The sequence below is a fragment of the Dendrobates tinctorius genome, unplaced genomic scaffold, assembly GCF_039654945.1.
Source record: "Dendrobates tinctorius isolate UK_male_01 unplaced genomic scaffold, ASM3965494v1 ptg000073l, whole genome shotgun sequence".
NCBI classification, from domain to species: Eukaryota; Metazoa; Chordata; class Amphibia; order Anura; family Dendrobatidae; genus Dendrobates; species Dendrobates tinctorius.
In genome coordinates, this window is record NW_027361741.1 from 6,518,671 (window position 1) to 6,541,200 (window position 22,530).

General features: G+C 47.9%; 1 protein-coding gene across 3 annotated transcripts in view; it reads left to right on the forward strand.

Moving 5' to 3' along the window:
• Positions 1-16,005: 16,005 nt before the first annotated feature.
• The window catches only part of USP30 (ubiquitin specific peptidase 30), a 70,268-nt gene continuing 63,743 nt past the window's right edge, over positions 16,006-22,530 (forward strand). The window contains exons 1-2 of one of the 3 annotated variants that reach the window (XM_073582597.1): positions 16,006-16,196; positions 22,365-22,474. In XM_073582597.1, the coding sequence (XP_073438698.1) occupies positions 16,126-16,196; positions 22,365-22,474 (181 nt within the window). In that variant the 5' untranslated portion in view covers positions 16,006-16,125. Of the gene's footprint in view, positions 16,197-16,245; positions 16,367-22,364; positions 22,475-22,530 lie in introns of those variants that run through there. The other 2 variants (XM_073582596.1, XM_073582598.1) reach the window with 2 other exon arrangements.

Consider the following 22,530-nt stretch of genomic DNA (forward strand, 5'->3'; position numbering starts at 1 on the left):
CCGCCATCGGGGCCACATGCAAGTCGCAAAGCTATTGGCTGGAGCATATTGGTGGCCACATAGGGCTCGAGATATCAAAAAGTTTATCCAGGCCTGCACCTCATGTGTTCAGGACACCCTTCCTAGGCGGAGAGTGGTGACGGTCGCCGATTCACGGCGGCGCTCTGCTACAGCGCCCGCTCCCGCCATTTCCCAGGTTTCCCTTCTGAAACCGGGTGACCTTGATTCCTCTGATGCCTTTCAAGTGTCCCGGGTCTCTGTAACACCTACCAAGACACCAAGCACGCCTTCGGACGAGTTTGAGCCCTGCGCCACCTTAGGGCACAGGTTGTTGGCCCAGAAGGCACAGGGAGGAGGGGGTCCTAGGAGGGGGGGTAATGTTAGGAATCTGGTTTCTACCATGCCTATGCAGGAATCCAGATTCTCACATTTATCTCCAGAGGCTAAGTCCTTTGTTCCGTCTTCTGAGCTTGCTCACTGGACGAGCTCCCATTGGAGTTCGGGAGTCAGGTGCTCAGGTCCCGCTCCGGATCCTATTGGCTCCTTTTGGAGACCTGGAGATTTCCGGCAGGTCCCGTACGCTATAAAAAGTGCGCATGACCGTTCCGCCATGTGCTAGTATTTTCATACTGCTGCTGTGTGTATGGTGATGGATGCTTGGACTGGTGACTGACTTATTAAGAACCCCTTCCCTCTGATATTACATCTGTGTGAGTGTGTGGGATTCAGTCAGTAGCAGCGCTAGCGCCAGCGCGCTCAAGCTCCTTCTATCTCAGCAGCTAGCGTCCTGCATCACGCTTGCGTTTTAGCTGTCTTTCCTTGCGGCTTAGTTTACGCCGCTCTGCGGTAGCAGCTTTGCCGAGCGTACGCAGTTGCGACATCTTGCTACTTATTTCACAGGTCTAGACGGAGTCGACCTGATGTCGCTACTCCTGTGACTGTTAATACCGTGTCTGCTTCGCTGAAGTCTGTGACCTAGAACAGACTCAGCGGTTTTGTATGCTTTAAGCTTGCAGCTCTGTGATCATAACAGAGCTTGCTTTAGTGCATTGGGTGCAGTTAAACCCTGTGCACATTACCGCCACAGTGCTTTGCCTCTTTAGCAGCGGTTTTTCCATCCACCGCATGCTGGACCCCGAGTGGCGAAGGCACTTTATTTTTTATTTAGTGCCTTCCGCCACTCCTAACAACCACTGTGCCACAGAGGAGAGCCTGGAGAGCGTAACTAGGTGAACATCTGACTCTTTGCTAGAGCCCCTGATTGTGTGGTTAGACTTGGCTCCAGATGGACGCCAGGTGCTACTCTAAGACAGACCTTGGACACACAACAGTTGACCCCCAAAAGGGCAGGAAGCTGAAACAGCCAAAAATGGGAAGGATTGGCTGGTACAGGCAGGCACAGTGGAAGACAAGGCAGGTGCTGGCCCGTACAGCTAGTATACAGGCAGGCACTGAAAGATATACTAGAATAGGGAACTCAGAGTGAACACGCAGAGTGAACACATTGCTCAGTTACCTCCTAAGAGGAGGAGGTACCTTAAATAATAAGTGTCTTCCAGCCACTGGCTGGAGACACTTTAGGATGGCAGACATTGTCTCTTTAAAAGACCGGAAGCACGCGCAACCTAAGTGCAGTGACCGGGGATCTGACGTGTAGAGGAAATGTGGACTGCGGGCTGGAGCAGTTAATGAGTTGGTATCCCTGAAAGAAAGGATGGAAAACATGCAGGGACTCCAACACTAAAGGCATAGAGTGATGGCTGTATCTTTTCTTTCAATGTAGAGCACTACATCTTCACATTCATGATACATCAATGAAATTTAGCTCCCTGATACCAGCAGCACTGATACAGCATCACATAGGAATACTGCCTCTACCATGTTTCACTGTAGGCACCATACATGAGCAGAATTCATGGTTCCATTTACCACAGCGAATTTTCCAGTTCCTGAAGCAGGAAAACAGCCCCAGACCATCACACTACCACCACATTTTACTGTTGGTATGATTTTGCTTTTCGGAAAGGCTGTGTTACTTCTACGCCAGATGGGACGTACACCTTCCAAAAACTTCAAATTTTTTCTCTAGTCTATAGAGTATTCTCCCAAAAGTTTTGGGGCTCATCAAGATGTTTTCTGGCAAAAGTGAGACAAGCTTTTATTTTCTTATTGCTCAGCAGTAGTGTTGAGCGATACCTTCCGATATCGTGAAATATCGGATCGGACTGGATCGGACCGATACCCAAAAAGTATCGGCTATCGCCGATTCCGATACTGGAAACCAATGCAAGTCAATGGGATAGAAATATCGGAATTAAAATAAACCCTTTCTTTCCTTGTAGGTTAATTCTACATGAAGAAAAACAACTAATAATAATGTAGAATGCATTGGGGGAGGTGGAGGAGACATTAAAGGCATAGAGGTTTAGCCCAATCAAATGGAATAGCAGGAATATATTTTTTTTTTCAGACGTTCGGAGTTGTAAAGATATTGACTGTTATCCTTTTTTATATTTTGTCAGATATGTATGTTTCACTACTTCCATGCTCTTCACCTTCTTTTTTACTTCTCCCACACTTTCTCCTTCATGATCCTCAGCAGCAACAGCATCTTTTTCATCAACTTCTTCACCGTATTCATCTTCTTCTTCACCTTCTTCCTATTATTCTTTTTTTTTACATTCTTCATATTCTTCTTATTCAACTATTATTCTTCTTCATATTCTACTTCTTCGTCTTCTTCCTATTCTTCTTCTTCATCATATTCTTATTTGTGACAGGCATTCCTGTAGTTGTTATCTATAAAAGTTTGAAGATTACACCAGCCGTTCTGCCTGTCACAAAAGATTTACAACAGGATTTGTCCGCGTTCAGTTTGGCCTGCAGCAGCAGGCATTTTCCAGGGGCACCATGAGGAGGAACGGACTCGCCCCCATACACTGCTTAGTCGTCTTCTGCTTATAATTTAGATAATATCTTTTGCTCTGATTTTTAGTCTTATGCTTAATGTTCTTCTGCTTTTTTGTTCTTCTGCTTCTTGGTCTTCTGTCTCTTGTTCTGTATCTTGGTGGTTGCCTTCATGTTCTTTGTCCTCGGTCATCTTCTTCAGGGTCGTCTTTGTGGTCTTCTTTGGGGTGGTCTTCAGGGTCGTCGTCAGGGAGATCCAGAGTGATTACCAAAAACCATTTCAAAAAGTTTGAACTTGGAAATGTAGCAGAAGGTACAAGAAGGCTGAGGAACTGCCGAGAACCAGCTGACGGTACTGGAACCCGGATGGGTAGCAGAAGGAACAAAAGCCAATGGAACTTCCGAGGACCAGCTGATGGTACTGGAACCCGGTTACTAAGCAGGAGGTACCTGTGCTAGAAAGCACTACCAAGGACCAGCAGATGTTGCTGGAACTCGGTTACCGAGAAGGAGGCACCTAAGCAAAGGCACTGCCGAGAACCAGCTGATGGTGCTGGAACCCAGATGGTTAGCAGAAGGTACCCATGAAAAACAAAGTTGCAAGGCCGCGAGCCGGCCGCAGTTACCGAAACCCACAGTCCTACAGGGGGTGCTTGTCCTATTGGCACTATGGAACCTGTTATGAGTTCATTTTCTCCTTCACCTCTGATGTCTGATGAACTCCCTCTGCTGGTGAAAGGAGGTAGTGAAATTGATCTGGGGATTGATGGGAAGAACCTGTCATCTGAACAGGTGGAGTGTGATTGGACATCCGGAATTTCTGAGTGGATATAAGGCAGCCGACGCCCTGCTGGGTTGCTGGTGATCCTTTCTGCTCTGAGCTCTGGCATCCAGTTTAGTTCCTGTCTACTAAAAGCTAAGTTTTTGCTCTGCTATTTTTCCATAAGATTTTGTCTGTTTACTTAGTGTTTGTTTTCAGTCTGCCCTGGTTGGGACGGGCTGGACTCCATTTTTGTCTCTGACCAGTTGATCTCTTTGCTCTGTCTTCAGAATATACCTGAGTGCTGATATAGAGATTTTGACGTCTAGTGACTTCAGGGCCTTTTCTATCAGACGTGTTGGACTTTATTTTTGGCAGGGTTTTTTGCGTGATTGCAGCCAGCATCTTTTCTGTCCTTTCCTATCTAGTTAGTTGGGCCCCATCATTTGCTCAGCCTGTTTTTCTGTCTGCGTTTGTGTTTTCATCTGTTTTTCAACGACAATACATGTTGGGAGCTGTCTATTGTTTTGGGTCTGCTCTGGGGCAGTTTAGATTTCCCCTTTCTTTCTTTAGGCTTATGTAGCTCTCCGGCTGTGACGAGGGGTCTAGGGCACCGTAGGAACCCCCCACGGCTACTGTTAGTTGTGGTGAATAGGATCAGGGGACTGCAATCCGCTAGCTACCAGCTCCGGTTTTCTGGACTTTAGCTTGTGTTTTTGTTATTTCCTCCTCCGGTGACTCATTCATAACAGGAGCCAGCCTTTATTGCCAGAACCCGCAGCCCACATAGGAAGCACCTAAACTGCAGGCACCATAGAGTCGGCTAACCCGACCGCAACACGACAGGACAACGTATTGGTGACAAAGTGATGTTGACACTTCCCGGAAACAGCTGGCATGCTGGAACCAGGCTGGGCAGGAGGGAGTACCCGTGCCAAAGACACTGCCGAGAACCAGCTGACGGTGCTGGAACCCGGAGGGGCAGCAGAAGGAACAAGAGCCAATGGCACTACCGAGGACCAGCTGACGGTACTGGAACCCGGTCACTAAGCAGGAGGTACCTGTGCTAGAAAGCACTACCAACGACCAGCAGATGTTGCTGGAACTTGGATACCGAGATGGCGGCACCTAAGCCAAAGGCACTGCAGAGAACCAGCTGACGGTGCTGGAACCCGGAGGGGCAGCAGAAGGATAAAGAGGCAATGGAACTACCAAGGACCAGCTGACGGTGCTGGAACCCGGATGGGTAGCAGAAGCTACAAGAGCCAATGGCACTACCGAGGACCAGCTGATGGTACTGGAACCCAGTTACTAAGCAGGAGGTACCTGTGCTAGAAAGCACTACCAAGGACCAGCAGACGCTGGAACTCGGATACCGAGATGGAGGCACCTAAGCCAAAGGCACTGCCGAGAACCAGCTGACGGTGCTGGAACCCGGATGGGTAGCAGTAGGTACTCATGAAAAACAAAGTTGCAAGGCTGCGAGCCGGCCGCAGTTACCAAAACCCACAGTCCTACAGGGGGTGCTTGTCCTATTGGCACTATGGAACCAGCCTTTATTGCCAGAACCCGCAGACCACATAGGAAGCACCTAAACTGCAGGCACCATAGAGTCGGCTAACCCAACCACAACACGACAGGACAACGTATTGGTGACAAAGTGACGTTGACACCTCCCGGAAACAGCTGGCGTGCTGGAACAGGCTGGCCAAGGACTACCTGTGCCAAAGACACTTCTGAGCAGCAACTGGCAGCATTGGAGCCCAGGGATTACAGTTCAAACAGAGTGGAGGAAGAGTCTTAATTGCAGCAAGTTTAAAATCTTTAGTTGTGTGAGTGTGGACAGAGCCGGAGACATTGCCGTACACACAGCTGGGGATCAGCTGACATTACTGAACCCCAATAACACTGGAGCATATGTTGACTGTGCAGACGGCACTTCTGAGCAGCAATTGGCGGTGTTGGAGCCCAGGATCAATCATGGTGTAGGCTGAGGCCTACTTGGAGCAAGTTTAAAATCTTATGTAGTTTGAATGTGGAGGGAGCAGGAGATATTGCCGGACACACAGCAGGGGAGCAGCTGGCGTTACTGAACCCCACTTACACAGGAGCTAGTGTTTTTCTCTGTTCAGACAGCACTTCCGAGCAACAACTGGCGGTGTTGGAGCCCAGGATCAATCATGGTGTAGGCTGAGGCCTAATTGGAGCAAGTTTAATATCTGATATTGTAGTGTGAATGTGGAGGGAGCAGGAGATATTGCCAGACACACAGCAGGGGAGCAGCTGGCATTACTGAACCCCACTAACACAGGAGCTAGAGTTTTTCTCTGTGCAGATAGCACTTCTGAGCAACAACTGGCGGTGTTGGAGCCCAGGGTCAATCAAGGAGTAGGCTGAGGCCTAATTGGAGCAAGTTTAATATCTGATGTTGTAGTGTGAATGTGGAGGGAGCAGGAGATATTGCCGGACACACAGCAGGGGAGCAGCTGGCGTTACTGAACCCCACTAACACAGGAGCTAGAGTTTTTCTCTGTGCAGATAGCACTTCTGAGCAACAACTGGCGGTGTTGGAGCCCAGGGTCAATCAAGGAGTAGGCTGAGGCCTAATTGGAGCAAGTTTAATATCTGATGCGGGGTGAATGTGGAGGGAGCAGGAGATATTGCCGTACACACAGCAGGGGAGCAGCTGGCTTTACTGAACCCCACTAACACAGGAGCTAGTGTTTTTCTCTGTGCAGACGGCACTTCTGAGCAACAACTGGTGGTGTTGGAGCCCAGGGTCAATCAAGGAGTAGGCTGAGGCCTAATTGGAGCAAGTTTAATATCTGATGTGGGGTGAATGTGGAGGGAGCAGGAGGTATTGCCATACACACAGCAGGGGAGCAGCTGGCATTACTGAACCCCACTAACACAGGAGCTAGTGTTTTTCTCTGTGCAGATAGCACTTCTGAGCAACAACTGGCGGTGTTGGAGCCCAGGGTCAATCAAGGAGTAGGCTGAGGCCTAATTGGAGCAAGTTTAATATCTGATGCGGGGTGAATGTGGAGGGAGCAGGAGATATTGCCGTACACACAGCAGGGGAGCAGCTGGCTTTACTGAACCCCACTAACACAGGAGCTAGTGTTTTTCTCTGTGCAGACGGCACTTCTGAGCAACAACTGGTGGTGTTGGAGCCCAGGGTCAATCAAGGAGTAGGCTGAGGCCTAATTGGAGCAAGTTTAATATCTGATGTGGGGTGAATGTGGAGGGAGCAGGAGGTATTGCCATACACACAGCAGGGGAGCAGCTGGCATTACTGAACCCCACTAACACAGGAGCTAGTGTTTTTTTCTGTGCAGATGGCACTTCTGAGCAAAAACTGGCGGTGTTGGAGCCCAGGATCAATCATGGTGTAGGCTGAGACCTACTTGGAGCAAGTTTAAAATCTTATGTAGTCTGATTTTGGAGGGAGCAGGAGAGATTGCCGTACACACAGCAGGGGAGCAGCTGACGTTACTGAACCCCACTAACACAGGAGCTAGTGTTTTTCTCTGTGCAGACGGCACTTCCGAGCAGCAACTGGCGGTTTTGGAGCCCAGGGTCAATCATGGAGTAGGCTGAGGCCTAATTGGAGCAAGTTTAATATGTGATGTAGTTTGAATGTGCAGGGAGCAGGAGACATTGCCGTACATACAGCAGGGGAGCAGCTGGCATTACTGAACCCACCCCACTAACACAGCAGCTAGTGTTTTTTTCTGTGCAGACGGCACTTCTGAGCAGCAACTGGTCATGTTGGAGCCCAGGGATTACAGTTCAGGTGGTAGAAACATGAACACAACAGGAGACCTGGATGCTGTTGCCAACCAATTATTTAATCTGGAAGCGGACAGGCAAATTCAGGCGAGATCCAGGCCTTGTTCATTTTCAGAAAAGTAAGTCGGTCAACGTTATCGGAGGATAGTCGCATGCGACGGTCTGTTAGTACACCACATGCGGCACTAAAGACACGTTCCGATGATACACTAGCAGCAGGGCAAGTCAGCACCTCCAATGCATACTGGCTAAGCTCTGGCCAGGTATCCAGCTTAGAGACCCAAAACTTGAAGGGGGAACAGCCGTCTAGGAGTACATTGAGCGGGCAAGACATGTAGTCTGTCACCATCTGACGGAAACGTTGCCTCCTGCTGACTGGAGCCGTCTGTGCTGGTGTAGACATTTGTGGCGGGCACACAAAACTTTGCCACATTTTGGCCATACTGGTCTTGCCTTGTGCTGAGGTGCTGCTTCTGCTCCCTCTTTGTGCAGAGCTTCCTCCACTGCCTCGACGCACAGAGCTGCTTTGTAAAGCACTAGCAGCACTGCTCTCGGGTGAAATGGAGAACATGATGGAATGCACCAGTGTGTCTTGGTACTCGCGCATTTTACGCTCCCGGTTCAACGGTGTTATGAGGCTTTGTAAGTTGTCCCGGTAGCGAGGATCTAGGAGGGTGTACACCCAATAATCAGCCGTGTTGAGAATGTGGGCGATGCAGCGGTCGTTTCTCAGGCACTGCAGCATGAAATCAACCATGTGCTGCAGACTCCCAACTGGCCAAGAAATGCTGTCCCCTGCTTGAGGCGTCATCTCTGCCTGCTCTGCATCACCCCACCCTCGCTCTACATACTGACTACTAGAGCATTGTGTACTTCCCTCCTCTGGAGAGATGTCTTCCTCCTCCATTGACTCCTCCTCATCCTCCTCACAAAGTGTCCCCTGCCTAGGCCTTTGTGAGGAACCACGTTGCGCAGACTGTCCAGAAGCAGATGGCATTTGTGACTCCTCATCCTCCACCTCTTCCAAAACCTCCTCCCTTAGTGCTTGCAGTGTTTTTTGAAGCAGGCAGATAAAGGGGACAGTCATGCTGACTAGTGCATCATCTGCACTCGCCATCCGCGTGGAATCATCGAAGGCAAGCAAAACATGGCAGATGTCCTTCATAGAGGCCCACTCAGTGGTGGTGAAGTGTGACCGGCGCGCAGTGCGACTTGTTTGCGCCTGATGCAGCTGGTACTCCATTACTGCTGCCTGCTGCTCACACAACCGCTCCAACATATGTAACGTTGAATTCCACCTGGTGGGTAGGTCACATATGATGCGATGTTCCTGAAGGCTGAATCGGCGCTGCAGAGCTGCAATGCGCGATCTTGCCATGCTGGAACGCCGCAAGTGAGTGCACTCTATGCGGACTTTGTGCAGCAGTGCATCAAGATCCGGATAGTCCCTCAGAAAGCTCTGCACGACCAAGTTGAGCACATGTGCCAGACATGGGATGTGAGTTAGGTTACCTAGGCCCAGAGCTGCCACCAGATTTCGGCCATTGTCACACACTACCAAGCCAGGCTGGAGATTCGCTGGCACAAACCACACGTCGCTCTCCTGCTTGATGGCATTCCAGAGCTCCTGCGCTGTGTGGCTTCAATTCCCCAAAGAAATTAATTTCAGTACGGCCTGTTGACGTTTGGCCACGGCTGTGCTCATATCGGTCGTAACAGGTAAGCATTCACGGGTCCATGTGGAGGTAGACCGTGACGGCTCCTACAGCGCTGATTCTGAGGAACTGGAGTATGAGAAGTCAATGTGTATATACTGGATTCCTGCAATCCTTGGAGTTGGCAGAACACGTACAGCGCCACTCTCAAGATCTGTACCCGGCTCCACAACATTGACCCAATGGGCAGTGAGGGAAAGGTATCGTCCCTGTCCATAGTTACTGGTCCACGCATCGGTGGTCAGGTGGACCTTGCTACTGACGGCGTTTAGTAGCGCATGTTTAATTTTTCCCTCCACATGCTTTTGCAGGGCAGGGACTGCTTGCATACTGAAATAAAAAAATAAAAGCGGCTGGGCACGGTGTATTGTGGGACTGCCAATGCCATGAAGTTACGGAAGGTGTCAGTCTCCACCAGCCTGAATGAGAGCATTTCAAGGGCCAGTAGTTTTGCAATGCCAGCATTCAGAGCCTGTGCTCAGGGATGGTTTGCCGAGTATGGCCACCTTTTCTCCCATGCATGTGCTACCGATGGCTGTAGAGTGGCCTGGGAGTGTGAGGATGACAGGGAACGTGATGCTGAGGGTGGAATGTCACTGGGTCTCTGAACAACAGCGCCAGAGGTTCTTCCATGGCGATCCTGTGAGGAAGCCGAACCAGCTGTGTGTGAGCTGGAGGAAGAGGCTACAACTCGAGCTGAAGAGGTGGTAGGTGGTGCTGTAGGTTGGCCTACATCTTCAGTGTGTCTTTGTAACTCCACCACGTGCTTGGTCCGCACATGTTTCCACATATTTGTGGTATTGAGGTTGCTGACACTTTTCCCTCTTTTGACTTTCTGATTACACAGCTTGCATTTGACAAAGCAAATGTCATCTGCAACTGTGTCAAAAAAGGACCATGCACTGCAAGTCCTGGGAGCGCCCATTTAGGGTTTTGGAAGAGGAATGCTCCTAATGGGTGCCGAAGTGGACTCTACAGGCAACCAAGTCTGCCCCCTCCCGCTCCCTCCTGTTTTGGCCATTTGGGGAATCTCTTCCTCAGAGCTGCTCCCACCACCTTCCTGTTCCTCACGCCATGATGGGTCAAGGACCTCATCATCTACACTCCCCTCTTCAAACACCTGCTTCTCCTGGGTAGTCTCGCCAGCACAGTACGCACCAGAAAGTGGCACCTGAGTCTCATCATCTGATGCGTACTGAGGTGTGCTGACCATAGGAACTGGCCCACCCGCCCCTTCAGATTCAGAGGGACAAAGCAGTTGCGCATCACTGCATACTCCCTCTTCTTCACATTCTAGAATGCTGCTTGGCTGGCCCCGTTTCCAAGCCAAGAGATTCAGAGAACAGAAGTAGAGATGGCTCCTGTCCAGGGCTCTCCGACTGCCTGGGCAATTTGGCAGGTGGTGAAGAGACAGATGGTTGCTCTTCAGTGCTCTGGCCCTGAGAGGATGTGGAAGTTATTGAAGTCGATGCGTTAGCTGCCATCCATCCGACAACCGCTTCAATTTGTTCGTCCCGCAGCAGTGGGGTACGGCGAGGTCCTACAAAGCTGCGCATAAAGGACTGTTCCCTGGTAAAACTGGGGGATGCTGAGTTACTGGTGCCCGCAGCAGGCACAGAATCTCCACGTCCTCTCCCTGCTGAAACTCCACGCCCACGTGCCTTACTCCCTGCTTTCTTCATCTTGGTAGACTGATAAAGATAGGCAGAAAAGTACTAAGGGGGGGCTTAGTGTGCTTATTCCTGAACAGCTGCTAACAGGTATAAGAAACACTAATTTTATAAAGTGTGTGGACTACACTTTAATATGAGCTAATGTGGCCTACACAACTGTCAAGTGGAGTGTTTGGTGAACAAAAAGGATGTGACCAAAGATGTGAAAGCGATAGTATCACAAACTTTTTGGAGCTATTACAATGCAGGAAGGTAACCTACAATGCAAAAGATGAGGCTCCAAAAAATAGGGTAATACTAACCTGGCTGGGGCTGCAGGGCACAAGCCAGAAAAAAGGCTCCTCTATAGTGTTTTCAACCAATCTAGCTGGATACAGATGGAAGCACACTAACAGGAGAAATTCAGGAAAAATAAGCAGCACTACAGCAAAAAAGAACAATGTATGAGGCAGTGATGCATGCTGAGCGGACTACAACCAGAGGTGGCTGCAGAACACACTACAGCGTGAGCTGCACTCACACACATAGACCTCACAGACAGCCATGAACAGTGCAGAGAACTGTGCACTAGCACTGAAAGGCTGCAGAAAGGCTCCGCTGTCTACTCCTATACAGTGTTTGCAATCAATGTAGATGGATACGGATGGATGCACACTAATAGGAGAATTAATGAAAAATGAGCAGTAATAAAACAAAAATAAATATGCATGAGGCAGTGACGCACGCTGAGCGGCCTACAACCAGAGGTGGCTGCAGGACATACTACAGCGTGAGCTGCACTCACACAGACCTTGCAAACAGCTGTGAACAGCGCTGCAAGGCAAAAGAAAGCTTCTCACATCGGTTGTTAAACTAGCCTGGGTAAAGCACAATCTAGCAAATCGATATTTCTAACTGTCCCTCAGAATCACAAGAGCAGCGTCCTGTCCCTAACTGAATTCACAGCAAAGTGAACCCAAAATGGCGGCGGCTTTTATAGTGCATCATGACATCATTTCAGCAGCCAATCACAGCCATGCCATTAGTTAACATGCCTACATGCCTAACAGGATGTGCCCACACTTCTAAGGATTTCTCATTGGCTGAATCAAATCAAACTGGCTCATAGCATTATGGGAACTTCCGATTCCAGTATTCAATATGCAAAAAGTATCGGAACTCAGTATCGGAATTCCGATACCGCGAATATCGGCCGATACCCGATATTTGCGGTATCGGAATGCTCAACACTACTCAGCAGTGGTTTTAGTCTTGCAACTTTGCCATGCAGGCTATTTTTCCCCAGTATCTTTCTTATGATGGAGTCATGAACACTGACCTTAATTGAGGCAAGTGGGAGCTGCAGTTCTTTGGATGTTGTTGTGGGGTCTTTTATGACCTCTTGAAACAGTTGTCGCTGCGCTCTTAGGGTAATTTTGGTTGGTAGGCCACTCCTGGAAGGTTCACACGTGTTCCATGTTTTTGCCATTTGTGGATAATGTTTCTCACTGTGGATCACTGGCATCCCACAACTTTAGAAATGGCTTTATAACCTTTCCCAGACTGATAGATCTCAATTACTTTGTTTTTAATTTGTTCCACATTGTGGCATTATGTCTAGCTTTTGAGGATCTTGTGGACTAATTCAATTTGTAAGACAGATCCTAATTAATGATTTCTTGATTGAGAACAGGTGTAGCTGTAATCAGGCCTGGGTATGGCTAGGGAATTTGAACTCAGCTTCCCAAAGATGTGATAAACCACAGTTAATTTATGTTTTAAGGGGGAGAAATCACTTTTTTTTTTTACACAGGGCCCTGTAAGTTTGGATTTCCTTTTCAATTAATAATAAAGACCTTCATTTGAAAAGTGCATTTTGTTTACTTGTGTTATCTTTGTCTAATATTTAAATTTGTTTGGTGATCTGAAACATTTAAGTGTGACAAACATGCAAAATAGTAAATCAGGAAGGGGGCAAACACTTTTTCACACAGCTATATATGCCCTGTGCTGAGCCCCTGAATAAATAATTACTCCTCACTATATTCCTTACACAAAATATAACCCACACACTGTCAATGTTGTGGTACATGCCCTCCACACTGCCCTCTCCTTTCCATACTTGGCCCCTCTTCACATTGTCCTCTCACACAGTGTCCTCTCATATAGGGCCCAGTCTCTATACTGTGCCCCCTCCTCACACTCTCCCCTCCTGGCTGTTTCCTTACACTGTCCCCCCAAGCTACTCCCACACTACTCAATCTTTATTCTGTGCCCACTCACACTTCCCCCCATACTGTCTCCTCACACGATTCCCCTCAATAGCCTCCTCACATTTCACCCTAACTCCTCATACTGCTTCCTCACACATCCCCCGACTCCCCATACTGTTTCCACACATTTCATCACTCTCACTCCCCACACTTACCATACTATGTCTGCACCCATCTCCCCACTCAATCCACATACTGTGTGCATACATTCCCCCTCTTTGCGCCCCATACTGAGTTCGCACCATTTCTATTCAACATAATGTGTCATCACCCATCCCCCTTATATATTCGCCTCCACTCACCATACTGTTACCGCACCCATCCCCCATTCATCATACTGTTTGCACCCAACCCCCCAGTTTCCTGATACATGCCCTCCATCTTACCCTTGCTCCTCATACCATGTCTTCAAATTTCTCCCGCTCTCCATATTGTCTGCTCCTGTCCCTTCTTTGCTCCCCAAACTGTATCCTCAAATCTTCCCATTACACGAAGTCTTCCCCATTACTCTGAATCTTTGCTGCCTTTAGCTCCACAGGAGCACTTACCACCAATGTTCTTTGCACGCCGGCGAGTGACATCAGCAGCGTGATCACATGACCAGATCACACTGCTGACATCACCCTGACTCGGAGGTCAGAGCTTCATTTGTACTTGCATATAAAAGACGCAACTACAATTGTTAACTGGGAGCTGGTGCACTGCACCTTCTGTGAGTCAGCCGTCACCTTGACAGCCAACTTAGAGAACGGAAGTCTCCCAGTCTGGGGGGCGACAAAATGCAGCCGCCGGGGGAGATATCTTGGACCACTGAATTAGGAGGCCCGACTGCGCCCTCCCCTCGCCAGTTGCGCCTGGGGCGGATGCCCTACTTGTCCCTCCCAGATACACCTCTGGTCCAAGCATAGTGGATGTGATTTCATGAAAATTGTGCCCCCTGTGGTCTAAAGATGCTGCTGAACTGTGCGAGTTTTGGTGATTTTTTTCCTCTAGAGGTTTTTATGTGGAGCCTTAAAGGGAATATGTCACCCCATTTTCGGCCTATAAGCCGCCGGCACTGCCATTAGGGGCTTATCTACAGCATTTTGTAATGCTGTAGAAAAGCCCCCCGATGTAACCTGAAAGATAAGAAAAACATGTTATATTATACTCACCGGGGGGCGGATCCGGTGGGTGTCGCGGTCCGGTGCCTCCCATCTTCATACGATGATGTCCTCTTCCTTGCTTCTCCCTCGGCTCCTGCGCAGGCGCACTTTATCTGCCCTGTTAAGGGCGAAGTAAAATACTGCAGTGCGCAGGCGCCGGGAAAGGTCAGAGAGGTCCCGCACCTGCGCACTGCAGTACTTTACTCTGCCCTCAACAGGGCATATAAAGTACGCCTGCGCAGGTGCCAAGGGAGAAGCAAGGAGGAGGACATCATCCTATCAAGATGGGAGACGCTAGACGGGACAGTGACACCCATCGGACCGGACCGAACGCCGTGGTGAGTATAATCTAACTCTTTTTTCTTATCTTTCAGGTTACATCGGGGGCTTATCTACAGCATTACAGAATACTGTAGATAAGCCCCTGATGGCGGTGGCCGCAGCAGATAGGGCTAAAATGGGGTGACATATTTCCTTTAAAAAACACATGTAAAAAACTGCAGTTACTTATTTAAGTGCAGAATCAAAACTTTTCTGTACTATAAAAAACACATTTGAAACACAGCTTCACATCTGCACCAAAAACGTATCAAATAAGGGAAAAAAATGCAGCAGTAATCAGAGAACATTGCGTGGTTTGTGGTAGACACCTGCAAAAAATACAGTATTTATCCGTGTGAACACGGCTTTACAAACAACGAAAAGCCGGATGTCATATAATGAAACTACACAAAGATGAGAAAGTTCTGGCGGTTGCGACTGACGAAACAAAGAATAAATCCACACGTTCCAACTAGAGATAAGCAGGACACACAGATAATGTCGCACCAGCTCTGGCTAATCAAAAGCCAGAACGCCAGAGATTTACGGCCTCCTGTCCAGCCGCTAGGTACCACTGATCTGGACACTGGACCGGAGTCCTGTGAATCCATCAGCTCATCTCTAGTCCTAACTGTCCTGGATACAACACAGTCCCGGATTTGGGTCTGTCTGCACCCTGCAGTCTAAGGCGTATGGTGTATTCACTCACTACCTCCGCCCCTCTGACATCTCCTCCTGCCCGGGGAGAAAGAATTGGTAATTGGGCATGGATTGTGGTGTGGGCAATTTTTCCATGGCGTGCACAGCTCACCGCATACTTTGTCGCTCTCTGAAAGTTAGGCGGTACAATGGTGGGAGTCAGGGCCGGACCGGCCACCTGGCACATGCCAGAAGGGCCTGTCTGGTCATGGGCTGCCTTGTCTATGTTGTTATTAGAATCAGTGTTCTCATGACAGGCATACTATTGAGTTGTGGCGGAGCACAAAGTCGCTGACTCCGACACTTACCCCAGCAGGCCACGGGTATCATTAGAAATATTGGTCTTGTAGTAAATCTTGCTTTCCTCCATCCAGGGTAATATTAAAAATATATCCCATCTGGAGCTTGGGGACGGGGACACCATGGGCCTGTGTGATTTCACATGCCAGGGCTGAATTTCACCTCCAGTCCGTACCTGGTGGGAGTACTGGCATGCCCTTTGCACTGTTTATGGGGTGTAGCCACTATTTTGGGGGCGCTTGTAAATCTATTGCACATGATCCTCACGTCTCTCAGTTGTGGACAGAATTGTCTGGAGCAGGCTGAGACATGCAGGAATGGCCGTGGGGTACCGCTCCTGTCTGCTCTCATTGTACTTCCCGTCCATTAGGCACTGGCAGTGCACAGGACAGGACATAGGCGGCTCAGCGCTGACACCAGGTTTCCATGGTAACTAGCGCCCAGCAGCGGCCTGTTGTGTGGTCCGTTCACTTTAGCGCTCCGTCCTGCATTTTCCCGGTGCTCTGGTTTTATTGTCCGGACGGGACAAGAGAAAAGATTAGTTCCGTTTTTGCGGGCGTGATGCTCAGCGGCTCATCCCTGGCCTCTGAAGCGAGAGTCGGCGGGCCACTACACCGAGCGCCTGGTGCCAGGTTAGAAGCGGGGCAGGTGGGAAGGGGCTACAGGAACACATGTGGAGAGGAGGGCGGGTGTCTCAGAAAGGCCGCAGGTGCACATGCTCTTGTGTGTACAGAGTTCACTCGTGGAGGACTCTGAGATAACGCAACACCAGACACGGCGAGAGGACGGACGGAGTGAGCAGGTCCGGTTCTGCAGCCACCAATGTCCGGAGTCACATTTCTATACTCTCACCTTTATTAGTTGTCATTCCTCTGCTAAATAAGTATATTGGGACACACAGCCCAATAAACCGTAGCCCTCAGGCCCTCCACCTCTTCAGGCCACCCACCCCCTCAGGTCCAACACCTCTCAGGCCCTCCACCTCTTCAGGCCACCCACCCCCTCAGGTCCAACACCTCTCAGGCCCTCCACCTCTTCAGGCCACCCACCCCCTCAGGTCCAACACCTCTCAGGCCCTCCACCTCTTCAGGCCACCCACCCCCTCAGGCCCTCCACCTCTTCAGGTCCAACACCTCTCAGGCCCTCCACCTCTTCAGGCCACCCACCCCCTCAGGCCCTCCACCTCTTCAGGTCCAACACCTCTCAGGCCCTCCACCTCTTCAGGCCACCCACCCCCTCAGGCCCTCCACCTCTTCAGGCCACCCACCCCCTCAGGCCCTCCACCTCTTCAGGCCACCCACCTCCTCAGGCCCTCCACCTCTTCAGGCCCTCCACCCCCTCAGGTCCAACACCTCTCAGGCCCTCCACCTCTTCAGGCCACCCACCCCCTCAGGTCCAACACCCCTCAGGCCCTCCACCTCGTCAGGCCACCCACCTCTTCAGGCCACCCACCCCCTCAGGCCCTCCACCTCTTCAGGCCACCCACCCCCTCAGGCCCTCCACCTCTTCAGGCCCTCCACCCCCTCAGGCCCAACACCTCTCAGGCCCCCCTCCACCTTTCAGGCTTCTGACATATGCCTGTAGATGCAATTTAAATGCTTGTCCTTTTCAGAAAACTTTTCCTGCTATGTACAGATCCTTGATAAAACCAGTCACCCTGTGGTTTGCTTTCTCTCTCTCCGGGTCCAGCGGTGAGTCCAGTGTCTGTTATTGTCAGCAGCCAATCAGTGAGCTCAGCGATTTGTGCCGTCCACTCAGTCAGAGCTGCCGATCTCACTGATTGACTGCAGCGCTTTCGAGGTGACATCAGCACTGCAAACCATAACAGACACCGGGAGCGGCGATGGAGACTCAGCGCTGGATCTGGGGAGGGAGTAAATCTCAGTTTGTTTTTTTACAATGACCTTTACTTGTTGAAAAATATTTTTGAGGATTGTTGTCAGGAAGCAAATGTAACAAAACAAGGCTCTGTTCTCATTTGTAATGTATGTTTAGTGTGCACAACATGCTAAATGTGTGACATGCGGTTGTGATGGTCCCAACAGAACGGTAAACCTCAAAAAAGAACAAGCCTGACATGTTTTCCAATGGGATCTATATGTGCCGCTATATGGCAGTGACTGTTCTTTATTATCACACTTTTTTTGATGCATCCCATGAGTTTCTTTATATCCTTGATTTCTCTCCACTTCTGCCCTGAAGGTGATTAAACACGTCAGGTTAGCGCAGTGCTTTCACTTTTAGGTCGGCTAACTTTATTGTGCAGCACAAAGATTGCACGTTTGTACCGTGATATTGCAAGTAGTGATTGTGAATGTTTTGGCTCTACAAGAGACAAAGAAGGGTAGAAATAGATGTGAACCAAGTAGGTAGGAGGGTGCACCGAAATGTTGGGTGCACCGAGCGTATGTGTTTGGTTTAAAAAGTCATTTTGTGCAGATAGATTCCCTTTAAACCAAATGAATGTGCCTAGGGACACGTTTATTAGTAATTTGGGGATTTTGTAGAGCATTAACACAATTTGAACTCATTTTAGGCTAGGGCTACAGGGCGACTACTGATAAGCGAACGTGCTCGGATAAAGTGTTATCCAACTATCTTGGGCGTGCTCAGATATTATATTCGAGTCCCCATGGCTGCATGATTCGAGGCTGGTAGCCACAACATATGCGGGGATTACCTGGTTGTTGGGCAATCCCTTCATGTGACAAGTGTTGTGGCTGTCTAACAGTCGCGGGGACTCGAAGATATTATTTGAACACACCCAAGCATCATCACTAATGGCGATGTGTCTCGCGACTCTGAAATTGCAGTGTTAGTTTGTGACATCACATCTATTGATTTCCTATGGTGTTGCATTGCAACCTCCTGCCATTGCAACACAGTTGCAAATGTTTCCAAATGTGTTGGACTTTTTATCATTTGTTGAAAATCACATGCAACTTGCTTGCCACAGACTTCAATGCAACTAACAATACAACTGCGACTTGCATGCACCTTCTTTGCGATTTGGACTTTAGCCACGTGACAGGAAGTTGCAGGCAATTTGCACAGATGTTTTTGGCCGCGCAACTTGTCTAAAAATTGCTCTTGGGCACCACTCGCATAAGTGTAGTCCCAGCCTTAATGACGCCCCATCAGAGTCGTAAGTTAGGCCAGATGTCTAATAGTTAAATTTGTATACCTTAACATTAATCTGTGTCATCACCAATAACATTTATCATGTATACATGAGATTCATAAGTGTTGGACCACTGGGACCCTCATTGAGCGCTGGATCAGAGGAGTCCTGTTGTGCTCACCCAGACAATCAAAGACAGGTTGTGTTCATACATCCATAAAACACTGACTGTTTTTGTGTCAGCCCAACAGCTGGGTTTCCCAAACTGAGTTAACTGTTTCATAGGCATAAATGAAAAAAGTGGTTTGGTACCGTGTTAGCCAGTAGAAAAAAATATATAAGGTGCTCTCAGTGAGAGAAACGAAATAGGAATCTTGTGGGTATGATACCTTTTAATGGCTAACAAAATGTGTCCATACAGTAGTTTTCTCCCACATGTGGTGTGTCAGCGTACTCATGACAAATTGGACAACAACTTTTGGGGTCCAATTTCTCCTGTTACCCTTGGGAAAATGAAAAAATTGGGGACTAATTGATCGTGTTTGTGGAAAAAATACGATTTTTTTATTTTCATGCCCGGGCATTATAAACGGGGTTCTCGTTTCCAAAATGGGGTCATTTGTGGGTGTTTCCACTGTTTAGGTACATTAGGGGCTCTCCAAAGGCAACATGACACCCGCAGACCATTCCATCAAAGTCTGCATTCCAAAACGTCACTACTTCCCTTCCGAGCCCTGACGTGTGTCCATACAGTAGTTTTCTCCCACATATGGGGTGTCAGCGTACTCAGGACAAATTGGACAACAACTTTTGGGGTTCAATTTCTCCTGTTACCCTTGGGAAAATAAAAAAATTGGGGACTAATTGATCATGTTTGTGGAAAAAATACGATTTTTTTATTTTCATGCCCTGGCATTATAAACTTCTGTGAAGCCCTTGGGGGTTCAAAGTGCTCACCTCACATCTAGATAAGTTCCTTATGGGGTCTAGTTTTCAAAATGGGGTCATTTGTGGGGGGTTTCCACTGTTTAGGTACATTAGGGGCTCTCCAAAGGCAACATGACACCCGCAGACCATTCCATCAATGTCTGCATTCCAAAACGTCACTACTTCCCTTCCGAGCCCTGACGTGTGTCCATACAGTAGTTTTCTCCCACATATGGGGTGTCAGCGTACTCAGGACAAATTGGACAACAACTTTTGGGGTTCAATTTCTCCTGTTACCCTTGGGAAAATAAAAAAATTGGGGACTAATTGATCATGTTTGTGGAAAAAATACGATTTTTTTATTTTCATGCCCTGGCATTATAAACTTCTGTGAAGCACTGGGGGGTTCAACGTTCTCACCACACATCTAGATAAGTTCCTTGGGGGGTCTAGTTTCCAAAATGGTGTCATTTGTGGGGGGTTTCCACTGTTTAGGTACATCAGGGGTTTTTCAATCGCGACATGGTGTCCGATCTCAATTCCAGCCAAAAACATCAAATGGCGCTGCTTCCCTTCCGAGCTCTGCCATGCGCCCAAATAGTGGTTTACCCCCACATGTGGGGTATCAGCTTACTCAGGACAAATTGCACAATATCTTTTAGGGTGCTGTTACCCTTGGAAAAATAAGAATTGAGGGTGAAAAGATCATTTTTGTGGAAAAAATATGATTTTTTAATTGTACGGCTTTATGTTATAAACTTCTGTGAAGCCCTTGGGGGTTCAAAGTTCTCACCACACATCTAGATAAGTTCCTTTGGGGGGTCTAGTTTCCAAAATGGGGTCACTTGTAGGGGGTTTCCACTGTTTAGGTACATCAGGGACTCTCCAAACGTGACATGGCGTCCGATCTGAATTCCAGCCAATTTTGCATTGAAAAAGTCAAACGGTGCTCCTTCCATTCTGAGCTCTGCCATGCGCCGAAACAGTCGTTCCCCTCCACAAATCAGGTATCAGCGTACTCAGGACAAATTGCACAATAACTTTTGCAGTCCAATTTCTCCTGTTACCCTTGGTAAAATAAAAAAAATTGAACCTGAAGTATTTTTTTTGTGAAAAAAAGTTAGATGTTCATTTTTTTTTAAATATTCAAAAAAATTCCTGTGACGCACCTAAAGGGTTAATAAACTTCTTGAATGTGGTTTTGAGCACCTTAAGGGGTGCAGTTTTTAGAATGGTGTCACTTTTGGGTATTTTCTGTCCTATAGACCCCTCAAAGTGGCTTCAAATGTGATGTGGTCCTAAAAATAAAATGGTGGTGTTAAAATGAGAAATCGCTGGTCAACTGTTAACCCTTATAACTTCCTAACAAAAAAAAATTTTGGTTCCAAAATTGTGCTGATGTAAAGTAAACATGTGGGAAATGTTAGTTATCAAGTTTTTTGTGTGCCGTATCTCTGTGATTTAAGGGCATAAAAATTCAAAGTTGGAAAATTGCGAAATTTTTAAAATTTTTGCCAAAATTCCGTTTTTTTCACAAATAAACGCAAGTTATTTGAGTGAAATTTTGCCACTAACATGAAGTACAATATGTCACGAGAAAACAATGTCAGAATCACCGGGATCCATGGAAGCGTTCCAGAGTTATGACCTCATAAAGGTACAGTGGTCAGAATTGTAAAAATTGGCCCGGTCATGAACGTGCAAACCACCCTTGGGGGTGAAGGGGTTAAACTACACATGCACTAGACTAACTGTATATGTCACTGACCTCTTTCTATCTATTCTATGTATATTTCTACTCTATTCTATCCTGACGGGTCACACAGTGAATTTACTGTAATCAGCTGATGAAATGTCGGATTTTGTAGGAGATGGGTGTGTAAAAATCGGACAACATACCCATTGACTTGCATTGGCGAGTCTCATCCAGTCCGATCTGAGCTGAGAGAAAAATTGGAGATGAGCAAGGAATCAGAGTAACATTAGACAGAATGCAATCCAATTTTTTTTTTTTATTGGATTGCACTCGTCCGTTTTTCTCACAAATGAGTATGAGCCATTAAAGGCCGACTAAGGCTACTTTCACACTTGCGTTTTTTGCTGCGCGTTTTTTGCGCACACAAACGCATGAAAAAACGCATTATGCGTTTGCGTTTTTTTGCGGGTTTTGGAGCATTTTTAAAAAAACGCATGCTTTTTTTGCGCATTACAATGCGCACGTATGCGCACCCATAGACTAGAATGGGTGTTTTGCTGTAAAAAAACGCATTGCGTGCGCATGCGTTATTTTGGGGCAAGTCGGACGCACAAAAAATGCAACGGGATGCATTTTGTGCGCCCGAGCGCACACTACAAAAAAACGCATGCGCATACAAACGCGTACAAACGCGTGTGTATGCACACATATGTGCACCCATGTTAAAGTATAGGGAAAAAACGCATGCGTTTTTTGCACTAAAACACAGCGCAAAAAAACGCAAGTGTGAAACCAGCCTCACAGAGTCGTTGGCTGCTAGTAGTTGTATTCTGCTATGTCACTTTCTTGTGTGATATCTACATGTTTTCATGAAGCTTTATGAATGCCCACCATATTCACTAAACACTAGGTAACAGTGCGATCTGATGTGACTGTACAAATTGCTATACATGAGGTGTGATGATGTATTAGAATATAATTGCTACTTGTGATTGTTCAGCACTGTAAAGACTTGCATCTTTTACTGAACTTGCCATTTTTTCTTTTTTACTTGAGATGTAAAATGATGAAGAACTGGGGCATGATTGGTGGGTTCGCTGCAGCTCTCGCAGCTGGGATATATGTTCTGTGGGGACCCATGACAGAGAGAAAAAAGCATAAAAAAGGTAAAATCATCTTGTATATAATCAGTGACTAATGTATTGAAGCTGTATGATTACAT